The sequence below is a fragment of the Phascolarctos cinereus genome, unplaced genomic scaffold (assembly GCF_003287225.1).
Source record: "Phascolarctos cinereus isolate Bilbo 61053 unplaced genomic scaffold, phaCin_HiC Scaffold_4;HRSCAF=312, whole genome shotgun sequence".
NCBI classification, from domain to species: Eukaryota; Metazoa; Chordata; class Mammalia; order Diprotodontia; family Phascolarctidae; genus Phascolarctos; species Phascolarctos cinereus.
The window spans coordinates 52,275,477-52,296,168 of NW_027555847.1; the positions used below are offsets into that span (position 1 = coordinate 52,275,477).

General features: G+C 44.8%; 1 protein-coding gene across 1 annotated transcript in view; it reads left to right on the forward strand.

Moving 5' to 3' along the window:
• The window catches only part of MTMR14 (myotubularin related protein 14), a 51,017-nt gene that overhangs the window by 28,949 nt on the left and 1,376 nt on the right, over window positions 1-20,692 (forward strand). The window contains 9 exon segments of the mRNA XM_020980972.2: window positions 1,304-1,370; window positions 2,280-2,365; window positions 2,720-2,796; window positions 3,034-3,070; window positions 5,720-5,790; window positions 7,878-7,936; window positions 8,101-8,239; window positions 9,021-9,200; window positions 16,915-17,070. Of these exon segments, the coding sequence (XP_020836631.1) occupies window positions 1,304-1,370; window positions 2,280-2,365; window positions 2,720-2,796; window positions 3,034-3,070; window positions 5,720-5,790; window positions 7,878-7,936; window positions 8,101-8,239; window positions 9,021-9,200; window positions 16,915-17,070 (872 nt within the window).

The window sequence follows — 20,692 nt, forward strand, 5'->3', positions numbered from 1 at the left end:
CAGAATATATATTCTGGCTAGGTTGTCCTTTTAGTTCATTCAACATCAGGACTCGTACCCTGGTCAGAAATAGGTAAATTTCAATGTCCAATTTTAGATTACCTCATCCTTACTCTAGGAACAGTAATAACAGTAGCATTTGGATAGCACTTAGGTGCTAACTGTTATCTCAGTTGAGCTCTTCTACCACTACATCTATGACCTACGAATAAGCTTCTGTCTCTAAGGTTCTCTCTTCCAGTGTGGCAGTTTGTTGGTTGGTGTTGAATCCTAGCCCATGTCTCCTATGGACTTAACTTACTGAGCTCTGTTACTCCTAGAAGTGGTGTTTTTTTGTCCTACCCTGTAATCGTACAGTGCTTTCAGATGTTCTCAGTGATGTCAGAAGCCTCAAATTTTACTCCAGTCTTTGTTTAGCCCTGAGCCTCAGCTTCTCACAGTTTCCCATCTTTCTTGACCGACCTTCAGCATTGGTGAAACCATATCTTCTTCCCCCCACCCCAGTTCTCGCAGTTCACAGAGGTGTGTCTGACATGTTCAGCTGGAGCAGTTGTGAGACCCCTGTGTGTTACTGTGGATAATGACTTTATTAGCTCAGAGCTGCAGTGTCTGTCTCTGGAGCTGCTGAAAGTGGGTCAGACCTCTCCAGGGGCCGGGGAGAGTCAGGTAGATGAGCCTGCTTTAAATTCCTGGGAAAGCCATTCCGATTACAGGTGGTGCATTCATTCCTGCTCCCCTTGGGAGGCTCTCCTCTTCCTGGTATTCACCTCCCTACCCATGCACCTGCCTAGCTCTGATGAGCAGTTGTCAGGACCTTGCTTCTGGTTTGGAAAAGGACTAGTAAAACTGGATCAGAACCCCTTGAGGAATTGAGGATTCTGAGCAGTCGGTGTCTGAGAGGTTGGGGTACCTCAGTGATTCTCCTTGGTTCCACATCTGCTAATAGAAGTTAGGGGTTGTCTAGGCCTTTACCTCTCATTCTTCCCCCTGCCCATTACCTTTTTTCTGGTTAAAAGGGGATACTGCAGTCTGTTCCTCCTATTTGAGTAGCCCCATTAAAGGATTTAGGGCCTTGAGAGAATTAGGGTCAGTGATTTCTTCTTTTTCTTGGTTTTGGATTGTTTTTAAGCTAAGAACATTTTGGATTGTAGCTATAATTTATGGTAATAAGCACAATGAGTAGATCTGATCAGGAACAAGATCATTTATACGTTTGTCCATTTGGTTGAAATGTGAGAATCTCCTTTCCCAAATCCCTGCCGTTTCTAACCACAAGCCTCGTGTCTCCTTTCTTCCTCCTCAGAGCTGGGACCTGGTGCAACAAACTCAGAACTACCTGAAACTGCTGCTTTGTATAGTCAACAGTGAGGGTAAGGGCCAGCCGCCAGGGTGCCGCCCGCGTGGTCCAGTGCCCTTTCTTTGTCCTCATACACACAACTCACTCACCCAGCTGTCAGGGCAAGGCGCACACACAGCTTGTACTCTGACGCTGGTGAATGCTTCCCCAAGGCGTCCTGTAAGCAAGCGAATGGCCGTAGGCATTCTCCACTGCCTTATTTAATGCCCTTGAAAACTCTGGTACACAGAGTTTCCTTTAAACTCATAACAAAGTATCTATCAATGTGCTAAGGTAACTGATCAATCATCCTTAGGTCTTTACTTTTCTCCTTGTAATGAGTTAAGTTCGCCTCCCATCCCCACCAACATCCTCTCACCATTTGGCTAGGAAAGACAGTTTGGAAGGGGGCGGAAATTTAAAGCAAGACTCTTGGTGATATATGATGCCTAGTTTTAAAATTGGTTTTATTTTTACATCAGTCCTTTCCAGATATTAACCTCAGATACCACCATCACCACCCCCAGCCCCCAAGTGAGTTGTCCCTTGTAACAAAACAAAAAAACCTTAACAAAACTAAAGCAACGCACATCAGCTACATCCAATAGATAGAACATTCCATAAATGTAGTCCTCTGTTTGCCCAACAAAGGAAGGGTGTTGCATTTCCTCATCTCTTTTCCTGGGGCCAAGATTCCTGCCTATTGTTTCATGTAATTAGTTCCATAGATGGTTAGAATTGGTTTGGATTTAGCCTTTGTCATATTAGTATTGCTGGGGGAGTATCATTCCCTGAGTTATTGTAGTGCAGTCTTTAAAACTTCTTTTAAGGGGTGGGATTCTAGGGATTACTGACATTCCCACCTACTGGTCAAGGTTCCATTTTTGTTACTGCTTGTTCTTTGGTTCTCTTTTGGGCCTAATTCCCCTTGCCTCTTGATCAGATGACAGCGGGCTGTTGGTGCACTGTATTTCAGGCTGGGATCGGACACCTCTCTTCATCTCTCTCCTGCGCCTTTCCTTGTGGGCAGTAAGTATAGACTAGGAAGCCACAAAGAATAAAGTACTACCTAGCGTTCAGTGCCTCGGGAGGGTTCAGATGATTGATTTTTTTCCCCCCACAGTCCCTTTTTTTCCCCCCAGGAAAGGTAGATATTTGGTGGGATAGAGAACTCCCTGTTTAAGCCGTTACAAAAGATCGTGTTCCTCTGTTTCCGGGGACATTGATCTCTATTCACTTATGCTCTAGACCTCTGGGTTGGTTCACTGGGACCTTGTGATTTCTGTTCTAGTGAAAGTGGGTGACCTTCATCTGCTGTCCAGGTCATAGCTGCGTACACCCTCATGGGAAGGCTATTTTCTAATATCTACACTCTGTTCCCAGGATGGGCTGATCCATGCAACCCTGAAGCCTGCTGAGATCCTCTATCTGACTGTGGCCTATGACTGGTTTCTCTTTGGGTAGGTCCCAAATGAGCATATGGGAGGATGTGGGGCCTACTTCCGGTTGTCACTATGTATTTAGAGGTCATGATTGTCTGACCCTGGGAATGGAGGAAGCCTCTGTCCCCTTGGAATAGGGGGCTGAGACGTACCCAGCCCTCATCATAGGGTAGCACCTAGAATGCCTCACGTTTCCCCTTGGCTTATTAGTTTGGGCCCCTTTGTGAGTGGCCTCATTTCCCTTTCTTTCTCTAGACACATGTTGGTAGATCGACTCAGCAAAGGAGAGGAGGTGAGTGTCACTCTTTTGTGTATCCATTGAATGGGGCAGCGTTAGCCTTGAGTGGCTTCTTGCCAAGGAGGAATGGGATCCGCTGATTCTCTCTCCCTGCCTGCCCCCTGCTCTCTTTGGTAGAGAGGTTTCTGGCCTGGCCTATGCCAGCAGAACGGGGATTTGTTATGAGGGGCTTCCATCCCAGATGAGTTTTCCTTTTTCTTCTATTCCTTTAACTTTTATAGGGATCTTCTTAACTTATTCTGTGGCTGTGTGTGTGATCTCATTCCCTCAAACCCAGCTGTTGATTCCTTACTTCCTGTCTCCCATCATTCCTTGCCTCATATATGTCCTCTTAGAAGCTTTCCCTTCTTGTGCCCAGTTCACTTGTCTTATTACCACTATTCCTGCTTCCTAATTTTGTAACATCAAATAACGATTCTTGGTGTGTTCCTTGAGCAGCAGCCACAGTGGTAGGATTAGGACATCTCACCAAAGTCGCATGGCCTTACCACAATTACTTCTGGAGCTGGGGACCTTGCCTGTTCTCTGATTACTTCCCAGTTTGGACTCTATTTCCTCTTCCTCCTGAAATGTTAATCAGTAGCAACAATATCAAGCCAGTCAATATCACATCACCCTCCCCTGACGACAACCTTAGTTCCTTTTTAGTACTTGAGATATGTGTGTGGGTGTGATATTTTCCAAACCATTCTATTTTTTCCTCCTTTGCTCTTTGTCCTTTCCTTTTTTTTTTTCTGTTGTCTTTCTAATTCCCTTCTCCTTAAGCCCTTTTGAGGCTTTCTGCTCTCATTCTGCCTTTCATGTTACCTTTTCCACTCTTCCATACTTGCATACATCTCTTGACTGGTAAAGGACTCTTATGCCTTTTGATTCACAGGCCTCTGCCACTGGCCAAAGTCTGGGACTTCATTAAAAGGATTCAGTTGTTTTGTTTTAAATGTTTTATTCTGGTCCCCTTCCATTTTCATTACACCTGGGAATACAGGGTCACTCCACGTTATACTCATTCTCACTTTGCCCAGAAGAACTTAGTATGAAATGGCATACACACAGTTCAGCTGTGTGTACAAATAATTTCCATACCTTCCACCCTAAGCACTATCTCAGGGAAGGGCCTCTTCTGGTGGGCATCAAACCCTTCTGGTGTCAGTTGGCCCCGCAAGAGAAGCCTGGGAAGTTAAGGTAGGAGAAGAAAGGAAGAGGCTGAGCAGAGGGGAAGAAGGGTTCTTTAATTCAAATGGTGGGAGGGAAGAATCTGGAACTACTTCTATGAACAGTTTAGTTGAACAGATATTAACTGAATAACTTCTAGTCGTAGACCACTTTTCAGCGTTGGGGAGAACCACAAAAAGTTTAGGTAAGGTGCCTGCCCTTGTGGTTAGTAGGGGAATGGGATATAGAAGAGGAGACATGGTGGAGCTAGGAAGAGCTGACTTCACTTATTACCTCTGATGTCTATGATCTGTGTGATCTATGCATTTGATTACGTGACCCTCTAAACCTAAGTCTCCTCATCTGTAAAAGGGTTAAGGTTAATCCTACCTCTCAGGATTGCTGTGAAGCTCAATAAGAATCTATAAAAAGCACTTAGCAAACCTTTAAGCACGATTTAAAAGTCAGTTATTGTGTAGATATTGCATAGGTAACCAATACCAAATGATGGGATTGGGTATAAAACACAGTGCTATGGCAGGGGGAGGGGAGGAGAGCAGGGAAAGCTTTCAAGGAGGTGGCATTTGAGTTGGCCATTTCTGTACCCTCCCAGCCTCACAGCCAGGCCTGCTGTGCTTGTTGACAGTTTAGGCTAACTCTCTGACAACTTTCATATGACCCTGGCTCTAGGCATTCATTCATTCATCTTAGATGCTGTGACCTACATATGTCCTTTATTTATCTCTGCAACAGAGTCTCGGTTTGGGGATTTGGAGGGACCTGGTGGAACTATGCTGTGACCCTAGGCCCGATTCTCCTTCTACCATGTTGGGGGGTGGGAGGGGGAGGGCTGCAAACCAGCAATGGGTCAACCTGATTATTTCCTCCTTCCCACCATCACCACAAAAACCCCTCTGTTCTCTTGCTCCTTGTCAGCATTCCTCCCACCGTGTTCATTAATCCCCACATTATCTCCTTCCTCAGCTGTTCTTCCCTGGTAACCTCCTTTCCTGAGATTAAAAAAAAAAGCTTCTAATCCTCCTCCCCTTCTCAACAGCATAGAAATCATGTGGCCCTTTTTGGTGGCAGGAAATGTGAAATCTGGGGAGTTGACAGGTGGAGCTTGAGAAAGACTGGTCTAACCTCTTGGTCTATTGGGAGAGGAAAATAAGCTGCCTTTCTCCCTCCTGCTGCCACCTCTTCTTTCCATTCCTGCTCTCTGGTCCCTAGGTCCCTTTTCCTGACTTTTTTTTCTATGAATTCTGTAGACCGTGTACCTTCTTAGTAAATCTGTCCAGAGACAGGCTTAGATCACTCTGTGTCAGTCCTAGAGGACTGATGTTCTCCCTCCATACTTGAGTCTAGCTGGTTTCAGAGGCAGGGGTGGGGATGAGGGCAGGGAAGGGGAGGCCTCCTGTGCATAAGAAGAGGCCCAGCTCTCTTCAGAGCCTAATGTTCTCACTCCATGGACTGATTTTGTGTTTCCTTCAGATTTTCTTCTTCTGCTTCAGTTTTTTGAAGCACATCACCTCTGAGGAGTTCTCTGCTCTGAAGTCACAGAGGTAAGGAGCTTGCTACACACTCTATCCTTGCCTTCAAGGTTGTGGCCGATTGCACTTCTGTGGGCAAGGGGAAGGAGTCCAGTGGCCTGGCCCATTTCTTCCTTAATTTATTGCAAATTCAGTAGACCAAGAAATGGATAGACTCCAAAAGTATACTCCAAAAGTACCCACCAAAAGGTCTCCTGGATTCTCTGGTTATCAGAAGGATCTCTGGAGTAAGCAGAGCTCAGGCAATGTTTTGAGAATCCCTTAAGGGAATTTTTGGTGTTGAAGAGACAGGAGTTGGTCCTTAGACCCACTGTCTTTGTGGTTCCCATTGCACTGTTACCATGAAGAAACATAAGCCATATTTTCATTAGGCTCTTGAAGTTCTTACCTGTGAATTAGTTTTAATAATGTGATAACTGTATTTAAACATAATTGATGTATTTTATAGTCCTATTATGTTTTTTATCAAAACATAATTTGGAGAAGGGGGCCATAGGCTTCCCCACACTGTCAAAGAAGTCATGCATAAGGTTAAGAACCCCACTAGTTAAATTGAAATAGTTATCAAAATATCAAAACACAAGTTCATAGATCCCAGGTTAAGAACTACTGCTTGAAGACCTATAGGACCTGTCATATCATTCTCTCCCTATTGTCCCCCATTAGAGATTTCAGTTCACAGTAAACAACAGAATTGCCTGGCTGGCTTCATGTTCAAGAACTACAATCCTATATTTCTTGTTAGAAATTATTATGTTACTCAGAATACTATCCTCACATGAGCTTTATTCAGAAAAACCTCATTAGCCACAAAGAGTCAAAAGAACTTTTACATGATTATGGCCACATTAAATTCTGACCATACATAAGTACATACCATCGTTCTACTTTATAACTGAGGAAAAAATGGGCTTCCAGCTTGGGAATCTGGGACGTGGCAAAGGGTAATCATCATGATGGCTTTCACGTAGTGGTTACTGAGCACCTTTAAATACCTTATCTCACTTGATTAAGGAATCTTGGCCTTTCAGTTGATGGCTGCTACAGAACTCACACCTAGGTAGGGTGAGGTATGTTAGCTCACCTCCACTAAGTCCAGTCTCCCAGGAACTATATTTAGATGCTCTGTCTGGCTCTGGAATCCAAACATCTTGGAGTTAGAAGGTATGCTTTCTATACCCGAAATCCAAGGAGTTCAATAAGCATTATTACTAGCCTTCCTTGTACTGGCTCAGAATACAAATACAGAAAATGAAAATGATCTTTGCTTTCAAAGCATTTGCATTCTGATGGGGGAGACAGGTTTATAGTTAGCATTTATGTAATGCTTTAAGGTATATGTAGAACAAATATGCAAAAAACATATACAAGGTAGTTAGGGAGGGAAGGCACTAGCAGTTGAGGAAAGACATGGGGAAATGCTTCATGTGATGCTTGAACTTCATCTTAAAGAGAGGTATTTTCTAAAATAATTGAATGAAAAAGTGTATTCCAGGCATGGGGGACAACACCACAAAGATAGAGACAGGAGCTGAATATTGTGTGTGAGGAATAGAAAAGGTAGCTATAGCAAGATTTGACATTTGATGTGGGGGGAGGGAGAATTAAGGGGTCGAGGATAAAGCCAAGGTTGTAAGCTTGGGATGGTGCCGTTGATGGCACTGCACAGTTCAGAACAGGGGTGAATTTGAGGATGAGAAAAGGCATGAGTTAAGTTTTAGACACGACAGACGAGTTGGAAGTCTCTTGAGACATCTGATTTGGAATGTTCAGGAGACATTAATGGTGCAGAATTGCAGCCTCGGCTGCAGCCCAGTTACCATGGCATACAGTACAAGTCAATGTTAGACTTAGAGGATGCCCAAGAGTTGCCTGGTTATGAAGAAAGGTTGGCCAAAGAACTGAGCAGTGAGCCTGATAGCTTGAAGAAATTGTCATCAGATCAGCCATTCTTACTTCATTGGGCACTTGGCATTTTTGCAGTTTTCAGGATCTGCTCGAGTTCTGAACTAACTGGGAAAAGAGCAACTAGGCTTTGGCCTTAAAACTTGCTGATTCTTCCATCTGTGCTGTAGATCAGTGTCTCTTTTTCTCTCCAGAAGGAAGAGCCTTCCAGCCAGGGACACAGGCTTCACTGTAGACGACATTTGTACCATGAGTGAGTTGTGGGGCCCCTGTCCTGTCAGTATTTGCAGACTGAAGCCTCAATGCCTGGCAGCAGCAGCAGCAGGGGTGGAAATGGTCCAGGGTCCCTGGTACCTGGCACCGTTAGCTTTGGCTTTTCAAAAATGACTTCTTTTTTTCTCCCTTGGCCTCTTCCAGAAAGGAGGGATCGGGGTAGCACAACCAGCCTAAGTAGCGACTTCTCCCTTGTCACTGAGAGCTCCCCAGGAGCGACTGGGAGCTTCCCCTATGAACCTGTGGACCCCAGCTCAACAGCAGCGCAGACGCAGGCAGCTTGGTAAGGTGCCAGCCTGGAGCTAGCCCCAAGTGTGGCAGTAGCCATAACTAGCACAGCTGGGGACTCAGCTGGAGCACCGAGAATAAAGGGGACCACCTGTGGGTAATATACAAAATGAAGCTTTATTCCCTGAGTGACTTGCTGCCCCCTCTAAAGCTAGCCATCTGCCGAGGGCCACCACGGTGGTCAAGTGCATGGCGCACAAGGGATAAGGAGTCTTTTTGTATGATGCTATCGACTCCTGTGAGCCTGCTGTCCCTGCTGGGAGTCGGTAGATAGACAAATACCTCCCCTCCAGGGAAAAGAGGAAGTAAAGAGATGGCAAGCAGTTTGTACTAAAAGGCTTGATTCCTTGTTGCCTTCCATCAGAAAATGAGGAAAAGCAAAAGGTTGGTTGAAAGGACAGGTTTTGGGTGGGTCAAGAAGAGCAAGCAAATGGAATAGTACTGCAGGAGAAGAGGGAAGGAAATGGTAACTAGGGTTTGGAGGAGATGGAAGACATTTGGTCAGCGTTTCCTCTGATTCAGTAGTCATTTCCCTATGTGTGTATGGGCGAAAGGCAGTCCGTGTTCTAGTGTGGCTCTTCCTTGATGTTCAGGGCTAGCTTTGACCCCCTAAACCCAGTAGTTGACATGAATTTTGTATTCTCTGAGGCACAAGTCATGCTGAATGTGCAAACCTCTCCCAGGTTGTTTTCTTTTGGGAACTAAATTTTGAGAATTTGAAACTAGAGAGGTAGATTTGGAAGAGCGTCTCCAGGTGACTGCTTCTTGCTCTGCAGGAGGAAGAGTCATACATCTTCTCCCCAGACTGTGCCCTGGAACCGTCCCCAGCAATCAGAAGACAGACAGCCTTCCTATCAAGGGATTGTGGAAACCAGGTTTTCCAGTTCCTCGTCCTCTAACCATTCTGACAACTTTTTCCGAACAGGAAGCAGTCCCCTGGAAGTCCCCAAAACCAGGTGAGGCGTTTGAAGGCAGCAGAGTAGCTGTTGCTGGTGGAGCCATCTGTATGCTGCCTCTTTGGTCCCAAATCTAGGAAGTGCCAGGAGCATGCAGCGCCCTTCCCCTCTTAACGTTAGCTATTAATCTCATTCTGCTGTGGCTTTTGAGAAGAGTATATTTTATCAACCCAACGAAGTCCCATTGGTGTGAAAAGCAAATAAACAACTGGAAGGCAGTCATGACCAGATAAGTTCATAGGTGTTAATCCTCAGAAAAAGGCATTGGTGTAGGTGTCTGTCTCCTTCCCTCAGGGACAGAGATCTGATAATGTGCTGGTCATGGCTTGAGGCCTAAGAACCTAAAAAACAAATCTCCTGTGATGAAATAGTGTCTTCAAGGTCAGTAGACCTAGTTTCAGCTCTGCCTTGGGCAAGTTCCTTTTCTCAGGGCCTCCACCTTCTTAATTTTAAAAGGAAGGGATATGGAACTAAAGAATTTCTGTTCTCTCCTCATAGAGGGAAGGTAAATCCAAGACCAGAGCCAGTCAAAGAACTGCATAGTGTAGATGTGGCCAGCTGGTGAAGGAGCACAGGGAGTGACGGGAAAACAATGGGTTAAGGAGCTTGTTAGTTGGAGACTTAAAAGGACAACTAGAAAAACTGGAATAGGCATGAGAATGAGACTTCAGGGTTTCACAAGGAAATGTTTGTATGGTTAGAACTTGATTTAGTCTTGAAGAGGTTGAAGAGCATTTAACTCTTGCCAGCTTCTCATCCTGCTTGTCATTCTGAATTCCTTCTTTCCCTTTATGCTTTTCCCTAACATGATCAATTTGAGGAGTCACTGTGGCATTCCTGTACCCTTTGCTGCCCTTACTTTAAAAGTAGGTACATTCCCCTTCCTGGCTTTTCTTTTGGACCCTACGTGGGTAGAGTGGACAAATTGTCAAATACATAACCCCTGAGTTCGGATTTCAGAAAATTAGTGTGATTAGTGCCTCCAGATTGGACCCTACAGAGGGATCTTGTATACTTACAGCTAAGAATTAATTTTTAACACAGGACACTAATGTGGATTAGAGAACTGGATAATCTTGGTTGTCTTATGTTCAGCTTCTCCCGTCTAGCCTCCCTCCCTGTGGAAGGCTTAGGATTGGGATGGCTGGAGAGCAGGGAATTAGGACTGATCTAGGATGAAAAGAGAACCAAGCTCAGGCCGACAAAGTTGCCACTGCCCCTTCCACCTTCTGGCTTCGCAGCTTGTCCTGGCTCGGGCGCCCAGCACGATCTGCACTGTCTGGGAGCACTTTCCCTGAGTCCTTCGGAGACTGCGAGTGTGTTGTCTCTGATTTTCATAGGAATGCCACACAGTGGAGCCAGATCTTTTAGGGGCTCTGTTGACCAAGCTGACAGTGGGAATGGGGCTTGTAAGACTGAGTTTAATAAAATTTTGTTCATTTAAATCATGATAATATTATGTCAGGGGAAAATAAAATCAGATCTTGATTTGGTTGGCATGGTTCCTGAAAACAGCTCCTGATCAGTAAACATTTATTTTTCCCTAATGTCTTAATTAAAAAAAAAAAATCAGAGAGACCTTTAGTGAATCCATTCATAAAAGTAAAGAATCCTTTTGTAGCGTAATAATACTATATATAGTTTTATATATATTGCATGATATATATGTACATACATGTGTGTATACATATATGGGGGGAGATAGTAAATCAGATTTCACTATCCCTGGTTTTCTTAAAATGGAGCCCACTTTTATCATCAAAATAAAATTCATTTAGCTACTGGAAGAGAAGAATTCTGTTGCCGATTATCTTGTTAGCAATAGTCACCGTGGCAGCCTCATTTGGAACCCACGTTCAGGGATGTGATTGAATCTATAATCAGGGCCCTGGTGGTTGGAATGAACTGTAGTTGCTGATTCTTCAGCTCTCTCTTGAGGGGCGGGATCTGTGTACTCGGTCTGCTGCATGTTTTATGTTGTGCTTGTTAGTCTCATCTGTCCGGCTCTTCTCAGTGACCAGCATGGTGTCTCCTGTGACATCACAGACCCCACCCAGAAACCAGGCTGCCATCTCCAGGCTGGGGTCCGAAGGTTGCCAGCCTGGGGTTGCAGGTACTCCTAGGGATCTGAATCTTGTGTCTTTTTTCCAGTGCCCCTTGGCTACTGGCCTTCCTGGCAGTATCTTTTACCTTCTACAAACATTAGATTGTCTTGCTGTCCTGATTACTAGACTAGATGAGACAGTCAAAAATGTCGCTTGATTATGGAAGGCCTGGAGACTTTGCTGGCTGTAAAAACCTCCTGGAGAATACCAAAGAATCTTTCAAGCCCTGTCTTTAGTTTGATGCCCATGTTACTCTGGTCCTGGGGAATTGCTCTTGCGCCTCTGACACATTTGTATGCACAGAGTTGGGAGGGATCCCAGCAGTCTTGTTGTCCAGCTAGAACAAGAGTTCTATGACAACACACCTAACAAGGGTCCTCCAGGCTGTGCTTGTAGGCCGTTAGGCCTGCAAGAGCCACCACCTTCCGACCTGGCACATCCCGCTTGAGGGTTGCCCGAACTGTCAGACGGTCTTTCCTTCTGTCAGGCCTAAGTTTGCCTCCTTTCAGCTTCCACCCTTTGCTTCTAGTTGTGCTCAGATAGAGTGAGTCTGAATGTGGAAGTACCTGAAGAGATCTAGTGTGCCACCTTGTCCCCCAGTCTTGTTCAGGCTAAATCATCATCCTGGGTCATCTTAGCCGATCCTCATTTGGCACAGACTAAATTCTTAGGCTCACAGTATAACTTGGATAATAATTATTGTAATAGTTAACATTTATGCAACTCTTACTATGTGCCAAGCACTCTGCTAAGTGTTTTGAAATTATTTCATTTGATCCCCACAACAGCCCTGGGAGGTAGGTGCTATTATTATCATCCCAGTTTTACAGATGAGGAAACTGAGGCAAACAAATTAAGTGACTTGCCATAAGGCAGCTAATTAGTGTCTGAGGCCATATTTGAACTCGAGTCTTCCTGACTCCAGGTGCTGTATCCTGCCCCTAGAGAGGGACAGCTGCAAAGAGGAAGATACCCATATGACCTTGAGTAAGTCACAACCTCTTTGGCCTTTAGTTTTACTGGTCTGAGAATTTGAATTAGAAACTCTATAGGGTCCTTTCTACTCGACACCTGTGATCCAACTTCTACAGAAGGATGATTTTTTTTTTTAATAAATCTTCTCACCTGCCTGATGAATGCATGCCAGTAAGGGAGAGTTCAAATGCCATTCTGTTCAACACCTTTGAACTGAATTTAGCAAGTTTCTTCTCTAACTCTGTCACCGGAAGCCTTTAAGCAGAGGCTACGTGACCACTGGACATGAAGGCCAGCTGGGAGACTCTTACAAAAAAGTGGGGGAGGGGGAAGTTTGGTTGGATTACTTCTAATCTAAGGTGCCTCCTCCCTACTCTACATAAGACCCAAGTTCCTGAAGGAACTCTGCCACTATGTCAGGGTCTTTTGGAGACTCCTGTTTCCTCCTCTGTAAAATGGGAGAGACAGAAGGAATGAGCACTGGACCAGATCTGATTGCTTTTTTTTTTTCCAGCTCTGATACTTTATGATTTTATTATTTTGCAAGCATAATCTTGTCAGGATCAATATATTAGTGTTGAGGGCCTTGTCACAAATACTTGCCTGCCTGTAGGTGCAATATTGTAACCAACCAAACAGTTGGGAGGTATATATTTTTAAAATAGACCTTTATCTATATGTTAAAAACCAGCTCTCTATATGCCATCAAAGGTGTGAAACCTCACACTTGAAGGACATGAACCCTCAAAACAATCTTTACTTGCCCTTTTGTTTGCAGCTCTGATAAAAGGTTGCTAGGAGGGAAAGTTTAGGCTTTCATTAAAATGAAGTTATTTGGACTTCATTCACTATGTAGGTTTTTCATTACTCTGGCTAATCAACAGGTGGTCACACTCACAGGTAGGAAGCACCTCCCCAGGCTCTACTGCCAAGAAGGAAAAGGAGCCAAGGAAGATTTTTTTTCCCCTGGAGAAGTTTCTTTTCCTGTTGTTCTAATAACATAAAGCCTTTTTGTGCAAATAACAAAGGGTTTCCAAAACCCAGAGCTCAAGATCCATCCCAAAGATGTTCACAACTTCTGGACTAGAACATTGTGACCTTGTTTAAACGGCTCCACTTGGACTTCTGATGATCTGAAGTTCCATGATCCTTCTTGCCAGTAGCTAGAACAGTTCTTTTCATCCTCTCATGGGTGAAGTCTTCTTTTAATCTTCAGGCTCAGCTACTGTAACCCAGTGTGACATCGTAGATTGCCTCTGTTTTGGTAGGGAAGCCCTATGTCTTGGTTTTTTTTGTTGTGTTTGTTTTTTGCTTTTTGCTGGGCAATTGGGGTTAAGTGACTCGCCCAGGGTCACAGAGCTAGTACATGTGTGTTGTGTGTCTGAGACCAGATTTGAACTCGGGTCCTCCTGACTTCAAGGCCAGAGATCTATCCACTGCACCACCTAGCTGCCCAGGAAGCCCTATATCTTGGAGCTCCTGCCAAGCAAACTGAAACTTTTTTTGGGGGGGGGGGTGATCCTCCATAAGGGCATGGCTAGAAGAACTCATTTGAAATTCTCATTAGCAGTATTACCTGGAAATCAGAAGTTTTTCTGTTAATCAACTTAAAAAAAAAAAAGGAAAATGTGGCCTCCTGAGGTCACATCACCCTCTTGCTCATGTCCCAGTGCAGTCTCATTCCCACGGATGTTTTCATTATATCCTGCTCTTCTTTTCTTTCTGTTTTACCTGCTGTATTGCTAATGATTACTTCAGTGCCAGGGAACAGAAGATAAGCTGTTGATGGGCAGGTGACGCTGGTCACTGTGACATTAGGTCTAAGCTAGATTGAGTTCACCATTCTCCTCACAGCCCCTGTGATTCATGTAGAATTTGCAATGTCTTAGAATAAATTTTGACTCACAAACATTGAAGTACGGTGCATAGTAGTTAACACTGGACATGATACAAAGGTAACATGTTTAGCTCTTCAGGAAGCTAATTCTACATATGCTAATTTTTTTTTTTTTGGCTAGGCAGTGGGGTTAAGTGACTTGCCCAGGGTCACACTGGTAGTAAATATCAAGTCTCTGAGGCCGTATTTGAACTCAGGTCCTCCTGACTCCAAGGCCAGTGCTCTATCCGCTGCGCCAACTAGCTGCCCTATATATGCTAATTTTGATGTGTTAGTTTCAGACTTTTTCACTAGCAGTTAGGGATGGCTGAAATTCCTAAGTATTCCAGCCTCCAAATTTACCTAATTTGACTTTGCTTTTGTCATTTTGTTATTTTTAGCAGCTAGTTCTTCCCTCAAGAAGATTGAGGCTAATAAACCAACTTTGTTTCCAAATCTTCCGTAGTGGTGAAGGAGGAATGCTTGTAGCAGAAAGCCCTTAAACAAAGACCCTGGCCCTTCATTTAGTGGTGCTGAAACCCACCCACCCTGGCCAGAAAGGAGAAACTCCACCCATGCAGCCACATGGTTCTCAAGAAAGGTACTGGCCTACAAAATTTTGGCCAAAGCTTCTTGTCAAACCTCTGGCATCTGCCAAATTTTTCAAGACCAAAGACTTAAGTGTTTTTGTGACTCCGTAGAGAGTCACCAGGAGTAGCCAGATGAGCACAATTCTAATTGGAGAATCTTAGGAAATTGGTAGTCGCAGAGCAGTCCAGCCACAGGGATGAGAAGATCTGCTAATTCTTCACCAGCTTAATGGAAGTTTTACTTGACCTCTCTTACCTTTAGGTGTTGATCAGACAGTGCTCACTAGTTCCTCACTTGGCATAGATGTCTATCTGCCAAATGGCCCAAATTGGGTACTTTGCCGGTCAAGTGGATTTTTCTTTTTTTCCTTTTTTATTTATTTATTTATTGGTAATTACCTTACCTTAACTTCATTGCCAATGTCTAAAATGAGGTACTTCTACCTCGTCAAAGATGACTGAACTGGTCTGGCATAGGTTGCCTGCCATATTGAGCTAACAGAACATAGCATCTCCTAGCTTTAATCTTAACAGCCATCTCCTCTAACCACTGTGCAGATCATTTCTAGATTTGAGCAAAAGTAGAGTATTCCAGAGAGAGAGAGAGAATGTAACACCAGATTTAAGGGAATACATCCATTTCTCATCCTGGCTTCAGAATTGCTTTATGTTGGGTGGGTTCTGTGTTGCTGGCCTCTCAGGATTAGAATGGTCGCAAGGAAAAACACTGAGACTGTCTATGTGACGTTTATTCAGCAATCATGGGCCAAGGGCAAATGCAGCTCTGCCAAGCTTGTTCTGCCCTTGTTTCAGAGGCCCAGAAATCCTTCCCACGGTCCTTGTTCTCTTAGCATACAGTGGCCAAGCCACAGTGACAGTAATGAGAATAAAGGGAAGGACATCAAAGAAACGCCTCCTCTAGGAACTACCCTGGGGAGTCTGGGCCCAGATGGCACAGACATTGTTTGAATTCTGTCCCTGCAGACCAGCTTCACCTGCCTGCATGGGGTTTCACAGAGGGGGTAGACAGTAAAAAGGGCTGCCCTAGTGGTTTCAAAGAGGGGTAAACTGAGCTGGGGAGGGGCTGCTTGTTTATCCATAACAATCTTCCTCTAGCTGCCCAAAATAAAGCTGTATCCCTGACTTTTATTATGAATATCCTTGCAAATGGGCCAACCTAGATGCTAAGGTTATTGTTTCTAAATATAAACTAGCTTTTGGAAGGACTGGTAAGTTGCATGTGCAGACAAACAATAGTCAAGTCTTAGGAAGAACATCAGGTTGTGTTTTCTGCCTTTCTTCTTTGCTTTCTTGGATGCCCAGAGGCAGGCATCCTTCTCTCAGTAGCATTTTCTGTGGGCCCTAAGTCTCTGGATCACTCTCCCATGCTCTTTACCATATGGCTTCACACCTTATGTCCTAGGATGGTGAAAACCATTTCTCAGGTGAAAAAGACTTCAGCTTGCTTCCTTCTGATGCTGTTGAAAGACCTCTGGGATCACAGGACGCTAAAGCTCCCTCCTTGGTCCTGCCTGAATCTGTGATGTGGCATGCTGCCAGATCAGCCAAGAGTTTCTCTTTGCCAGTGCCGTCTTTTCCAGTCACCCAGTCAGGATGCCAGCCACTTCTTGTATCTGTGTAGCCACTGATTTGGGCCTTGGTGTCTTTGGTTTCATGGGTGATCTGACTTTGTTATGTTGTTCTACCAGGCTTCTGTATGTCAGAATCCCTTGCATGAGGCCTTTCTTTATTTAAGCCCTTCCTGTAGGATCAGCCTTCTCAGCTACTACCCATCTGGCTTCTTTTCTCTTTTATGGAGATATTGGACTTCTCTGACCTTTCCAGAGCCTTGATGCCCAGAACTGATTTAACCTCCCCCTTGTTCTGTCTGACTTTGGTCACCCTGATGGGACTTGGAAGAAGCAGGCATGTGACTGATTGGCACTGATTGTACCATCTCCTCTCTCTCTCTCTCTTCTCTCTCTCTCTCTCTCTCTCTCTCTCTCACTCACTCACTCTCTCTCACTCTCTCTCACTCTCTCTCACTCTCTCTCACTCTCTCTCACTCTCTCTCTCTCTCACTCTCTCTCACTCTCTCTCACTTTCTCTCACTTTCTCTCACTCTCTCCTCTCTCTCTCTCTCTCTCTCTCTCGTTTCTCTGCCCCAGATCAGAGGACCACTCCTTGCCCGGATCCTCCATCTCTACAGACTATGGCAGCTGGCAGCTGGTAACGGGCTGTGGCAGTATTCAGGAGCGGGCAGTCCTGACCACAGACTCCTCTCTCCCTTTCAGCTTCTCGGATGAGCTCCCTAGCAGTTGTCTGTAAGTGCATTGAGAAGGCAGGATGCTACCCCACCTGTGCTGCAGCTAGCATTTGTAGACAGTGTGTAGAAAGGACTGATTTGTCTGGGGATTCAGAGATTACCTGAATCTTACCTGCTTCTGAGCCAAGTGTGTTCTGTTCCTGACTCCTCTTCGGTACCTGCCTGGAAAGTGTTTTCGTGTAATGTTAAATTCCCCCTCCCAGCTTCTGAAGCCTATCAGCAGCCTTCTCAGTGGGGGTGTTCCCCAAGAGGGCATTTCTGTAGGCTACAACTATAGAGAGTTCTATTTCTGTCCAAGCCTTTGCATGATAGCATCTTTTGAAGGAAAGGAATGTGGGAGAGTGAAGGCAAGCATGTGGCTTAGGCCAGACATGAGAGGAAGCTAATTTGGAGCTTGGGCTAGATGTTTTTTTTTCTTAACTTGCAATTAGATTAATTTTGCCTCCGAATCCATCTTTGCAGAAGACAGTCCAAGAAACACACTGGTTCTGTCATCTAGAACGCGAGTCACCTCGTTCAAAGGGTCTAGTGTTTCACAACTCCTCATAGTTCCTGGATTTCAGAAGCCTAGGTAGGATGGAAGACTGCCCAGCAGCAGCAGAAATAACCTCGTCTTCCTGGTATGCCTCCTCATTAACTGGGAGCATAGCTAGTGGCTCTTGTCATTGGCCCTTCAGCTCACACTGAAAACCCCTCTGACACTAAGGCTGTTGCTTTTGATCTGGAGCTTTTCCTTAAGGCTGTGGAGCTATTATAAACCTGTCCTCATGCCTCTGAGGGCTCAGGAGGACTCTTCTAGAAGAGATTGTCTTGCTATTTGGGGAAGCTGGAAAGGGAATATCTCTTGGCCTTCTAGGCCCTTCCCACCTCCAGTTTGGCCACTCACCCATCCAGTCACATCCCTTTGCCCTTCAAAGGAATAGTCAACTGCTTAACCATAGTGTCCTGTGTAAGGTTAAATTCCTCCATGGGGAAGGCTTGGCCATGACCTTGGAAAGAACGTTCTTGCCAGTGTATCAGTCTAAGGAGGAATCAGAGAGCCTCTACCTGGCCGCCTTGTAGCCATCACTGTCTCATCCCTCCTCCACCTTCCCCCAAACATGAGCATTCTTGTTTCCTTCTTTTTCTCCCCCTACATCTCTCAGGGGGAGAGGAGCACCTCCCCTAGTGTGTGGAGCAGGGGCTGCTCAGATGCTGCTGAATAGAAATGTCAGCAGAGAAAGAATTCCTCACTACCAGAACATAGGACTAGTAAAATTCTGGTCACTTAGAGTTTGCCCCTTGCCCTAGTTTGGTAGCTCATACTGGATGTCTTTTAGAAAGGGTTGAGTCAGATTGTTTTGAGAAGCAAAAGGAAGTAGATGTTTGGGCTGTCCTACAGCTGCATGGACATAGAATCTCCCTGGAAGGAGAGTCAGCACTTGGAAACTACAAAAGGAGGAACGTGACAAATAGCTTCTTTGCATTTCATCTATACCTTTAATAGGTGAGTTCTTTTCTAAGTCCTTTGAAGCTTTTTCCCTTTCCGTAGTAGAAACTTGCAGCTCTTGAACAGAGAAGAGCCACCTACAAGTCAGCAGCCTTAAAAGGAGGGAAATCTTTGGAATAACAGAAGGCACCTGTGTAACTCTGATGAGATCTGGGGCTCTGGTCTTTTTTAAAAAAAAAATTAACGATCTGCTGAAGAGGTGGGTTTTTTTTTGGTTTCTTTTTCGGTGAGGCAATTGGGGTTAAGTGACTCACCCAGAGTCACACAGCTAGTGAGTGTTATGTGTCTGAGGGTGGATTTGAACTCTGGTCCTCCTGACTCCGGAGCCGGTACTCTATCCACTGCGCCACCTACCTGCCCCTTGCTTAAGCTTTTTAAAAGGATTGTCTTGTTTACTCAGCTAGGATAGAGCTGTTTCTGATATTTCCTGAGAAAGTTATATAAAATTTTCTTTGCCCCATTCAGTTTCTAAATGGAAGAGAATGGTTAGTAGTACTGAGCCTCCCAGCTTTCCTCCCTTGTTTGCCTTCAGTAAATTGTCAATAGACAGCTTGTTTTCGCCATCTTCAGGCTCTGTTTCTGATTGGAGAGCCAATTTTGGTTTAAATGGAATGGGACATCTCATGATAGTGTTCAATGCCCATGAGATTTCTGTAATGACTCCTACCTGGTCTGTTTTACCCTGCCTTTAGGAGGCTCTCATGCCAGCTTCATCATTGACCTGCTGTGTATACTTGGGCAAAAACAATTTGGTGGAAGAATAGTCATTCCATCCTTGCCATGCAGGAAGAGGATAAAAATAATATACGTGTGTGCACCTTTTGAATTGCCATGTAATTTGGAGTAACCATTTTCTACCTTTTCAGTACTGTGCTAAGTATCTTGCAGTTAATGTGCCGTAAGTGAAACTTTATGGTCATTAGAAAGGCAGTTCAATAGGCAAGTTTTGATTCAAAAATAGCCATCCACTGGAGGGGAAAAGTGCCTTTTAGATTGTCTTAATTTATCCAAGTTCTCTTCTTTAAGTGTAACTGTAAGTGCTGAGCAGTAGAGACTTTTTTTTCTTCTCTTGTAACCTGGGCCTCTTCTTTTTCCCTCCCTCACGTTAGTGCCCATCTCAAACCTCTTTTCCTTATGGTTCAGGGGTCCCTGAAGGGAACGTTGGCATTGGAAACATGATCTGCCTGCCATCTTAGAGGATGGGCACTCTCCTAGCTGGAGAGTTCCATTTATATCTAAGCTAGGACATATCATGTGATTGCTGATAGTCTTTTCTCTTGGGTATTCTGTTTGCCAGGGAATAGTGGGTTGTTCCTAATTCCCTTATTTCTTCTTAGAAGGGACTTGAAAAGCTTGGTATTATTGTGATGAAATTTTCATGTCCCCAGTGAGATGGTGCCCGAGGATGGAGTTTGCATATCACAAGCTGACATAAAATGAAATTTCCATGCAAAGCTCGCTCTTTGCAGAAGTCTGAATTCTGGATGCGTGTTTTACCCTCTTGAATTGGGAATGTGGTGACGAAGGAAGAGCTGGCTGCTTTCATTAACAGCAAGGAAGCTGTATTCCTTCCTCTGAGGGCGGTGTAGGAAGGAGACTTAGGGGCCTGACTTGAGGCTGTCACAAGAGAGCCTAGACACAGAGAAAGGTGGCAGAAGGTGTTTTTTTTAAGCTGCCATCCATCTCTCTTGCTTGACCTTTGTACCGGCAGACTTGTGACCCATCCTTAATCTGTCAGCCACGTAACGGCAGTGGCCTTATGAAAAGGCAGCCTCTGGATTTCTGCTGCCTTATCTCTTATCCCAATCCTTGGTAGCTGAAGATGGTCTGTTTTTCCTCATCCAAGGCAGGAGAGTGTTTAAGAGGCAGGTCTGATCTTAAGCAATTTGGTCTCTGCCTTCCTTAGGCAGGAGAAGAGTGTGCAGTGTGTGAACCTTAAATCTGAGAGGTGGAAAATAGACAGTCCTAGGCAAGCAGGGATATAAACTCTGTTCCTGCTCTGCCTCTTCCTCTTCCTCGTCTTCCCCCATCACCCTGTCCCCAAAAGTAATGGCTTCCTCTGGCCATGAAATTACTATAGTTTGAGGATATAAGGCCCACTGTCTGAGCTAGAAATGACTTGTGGACAGAA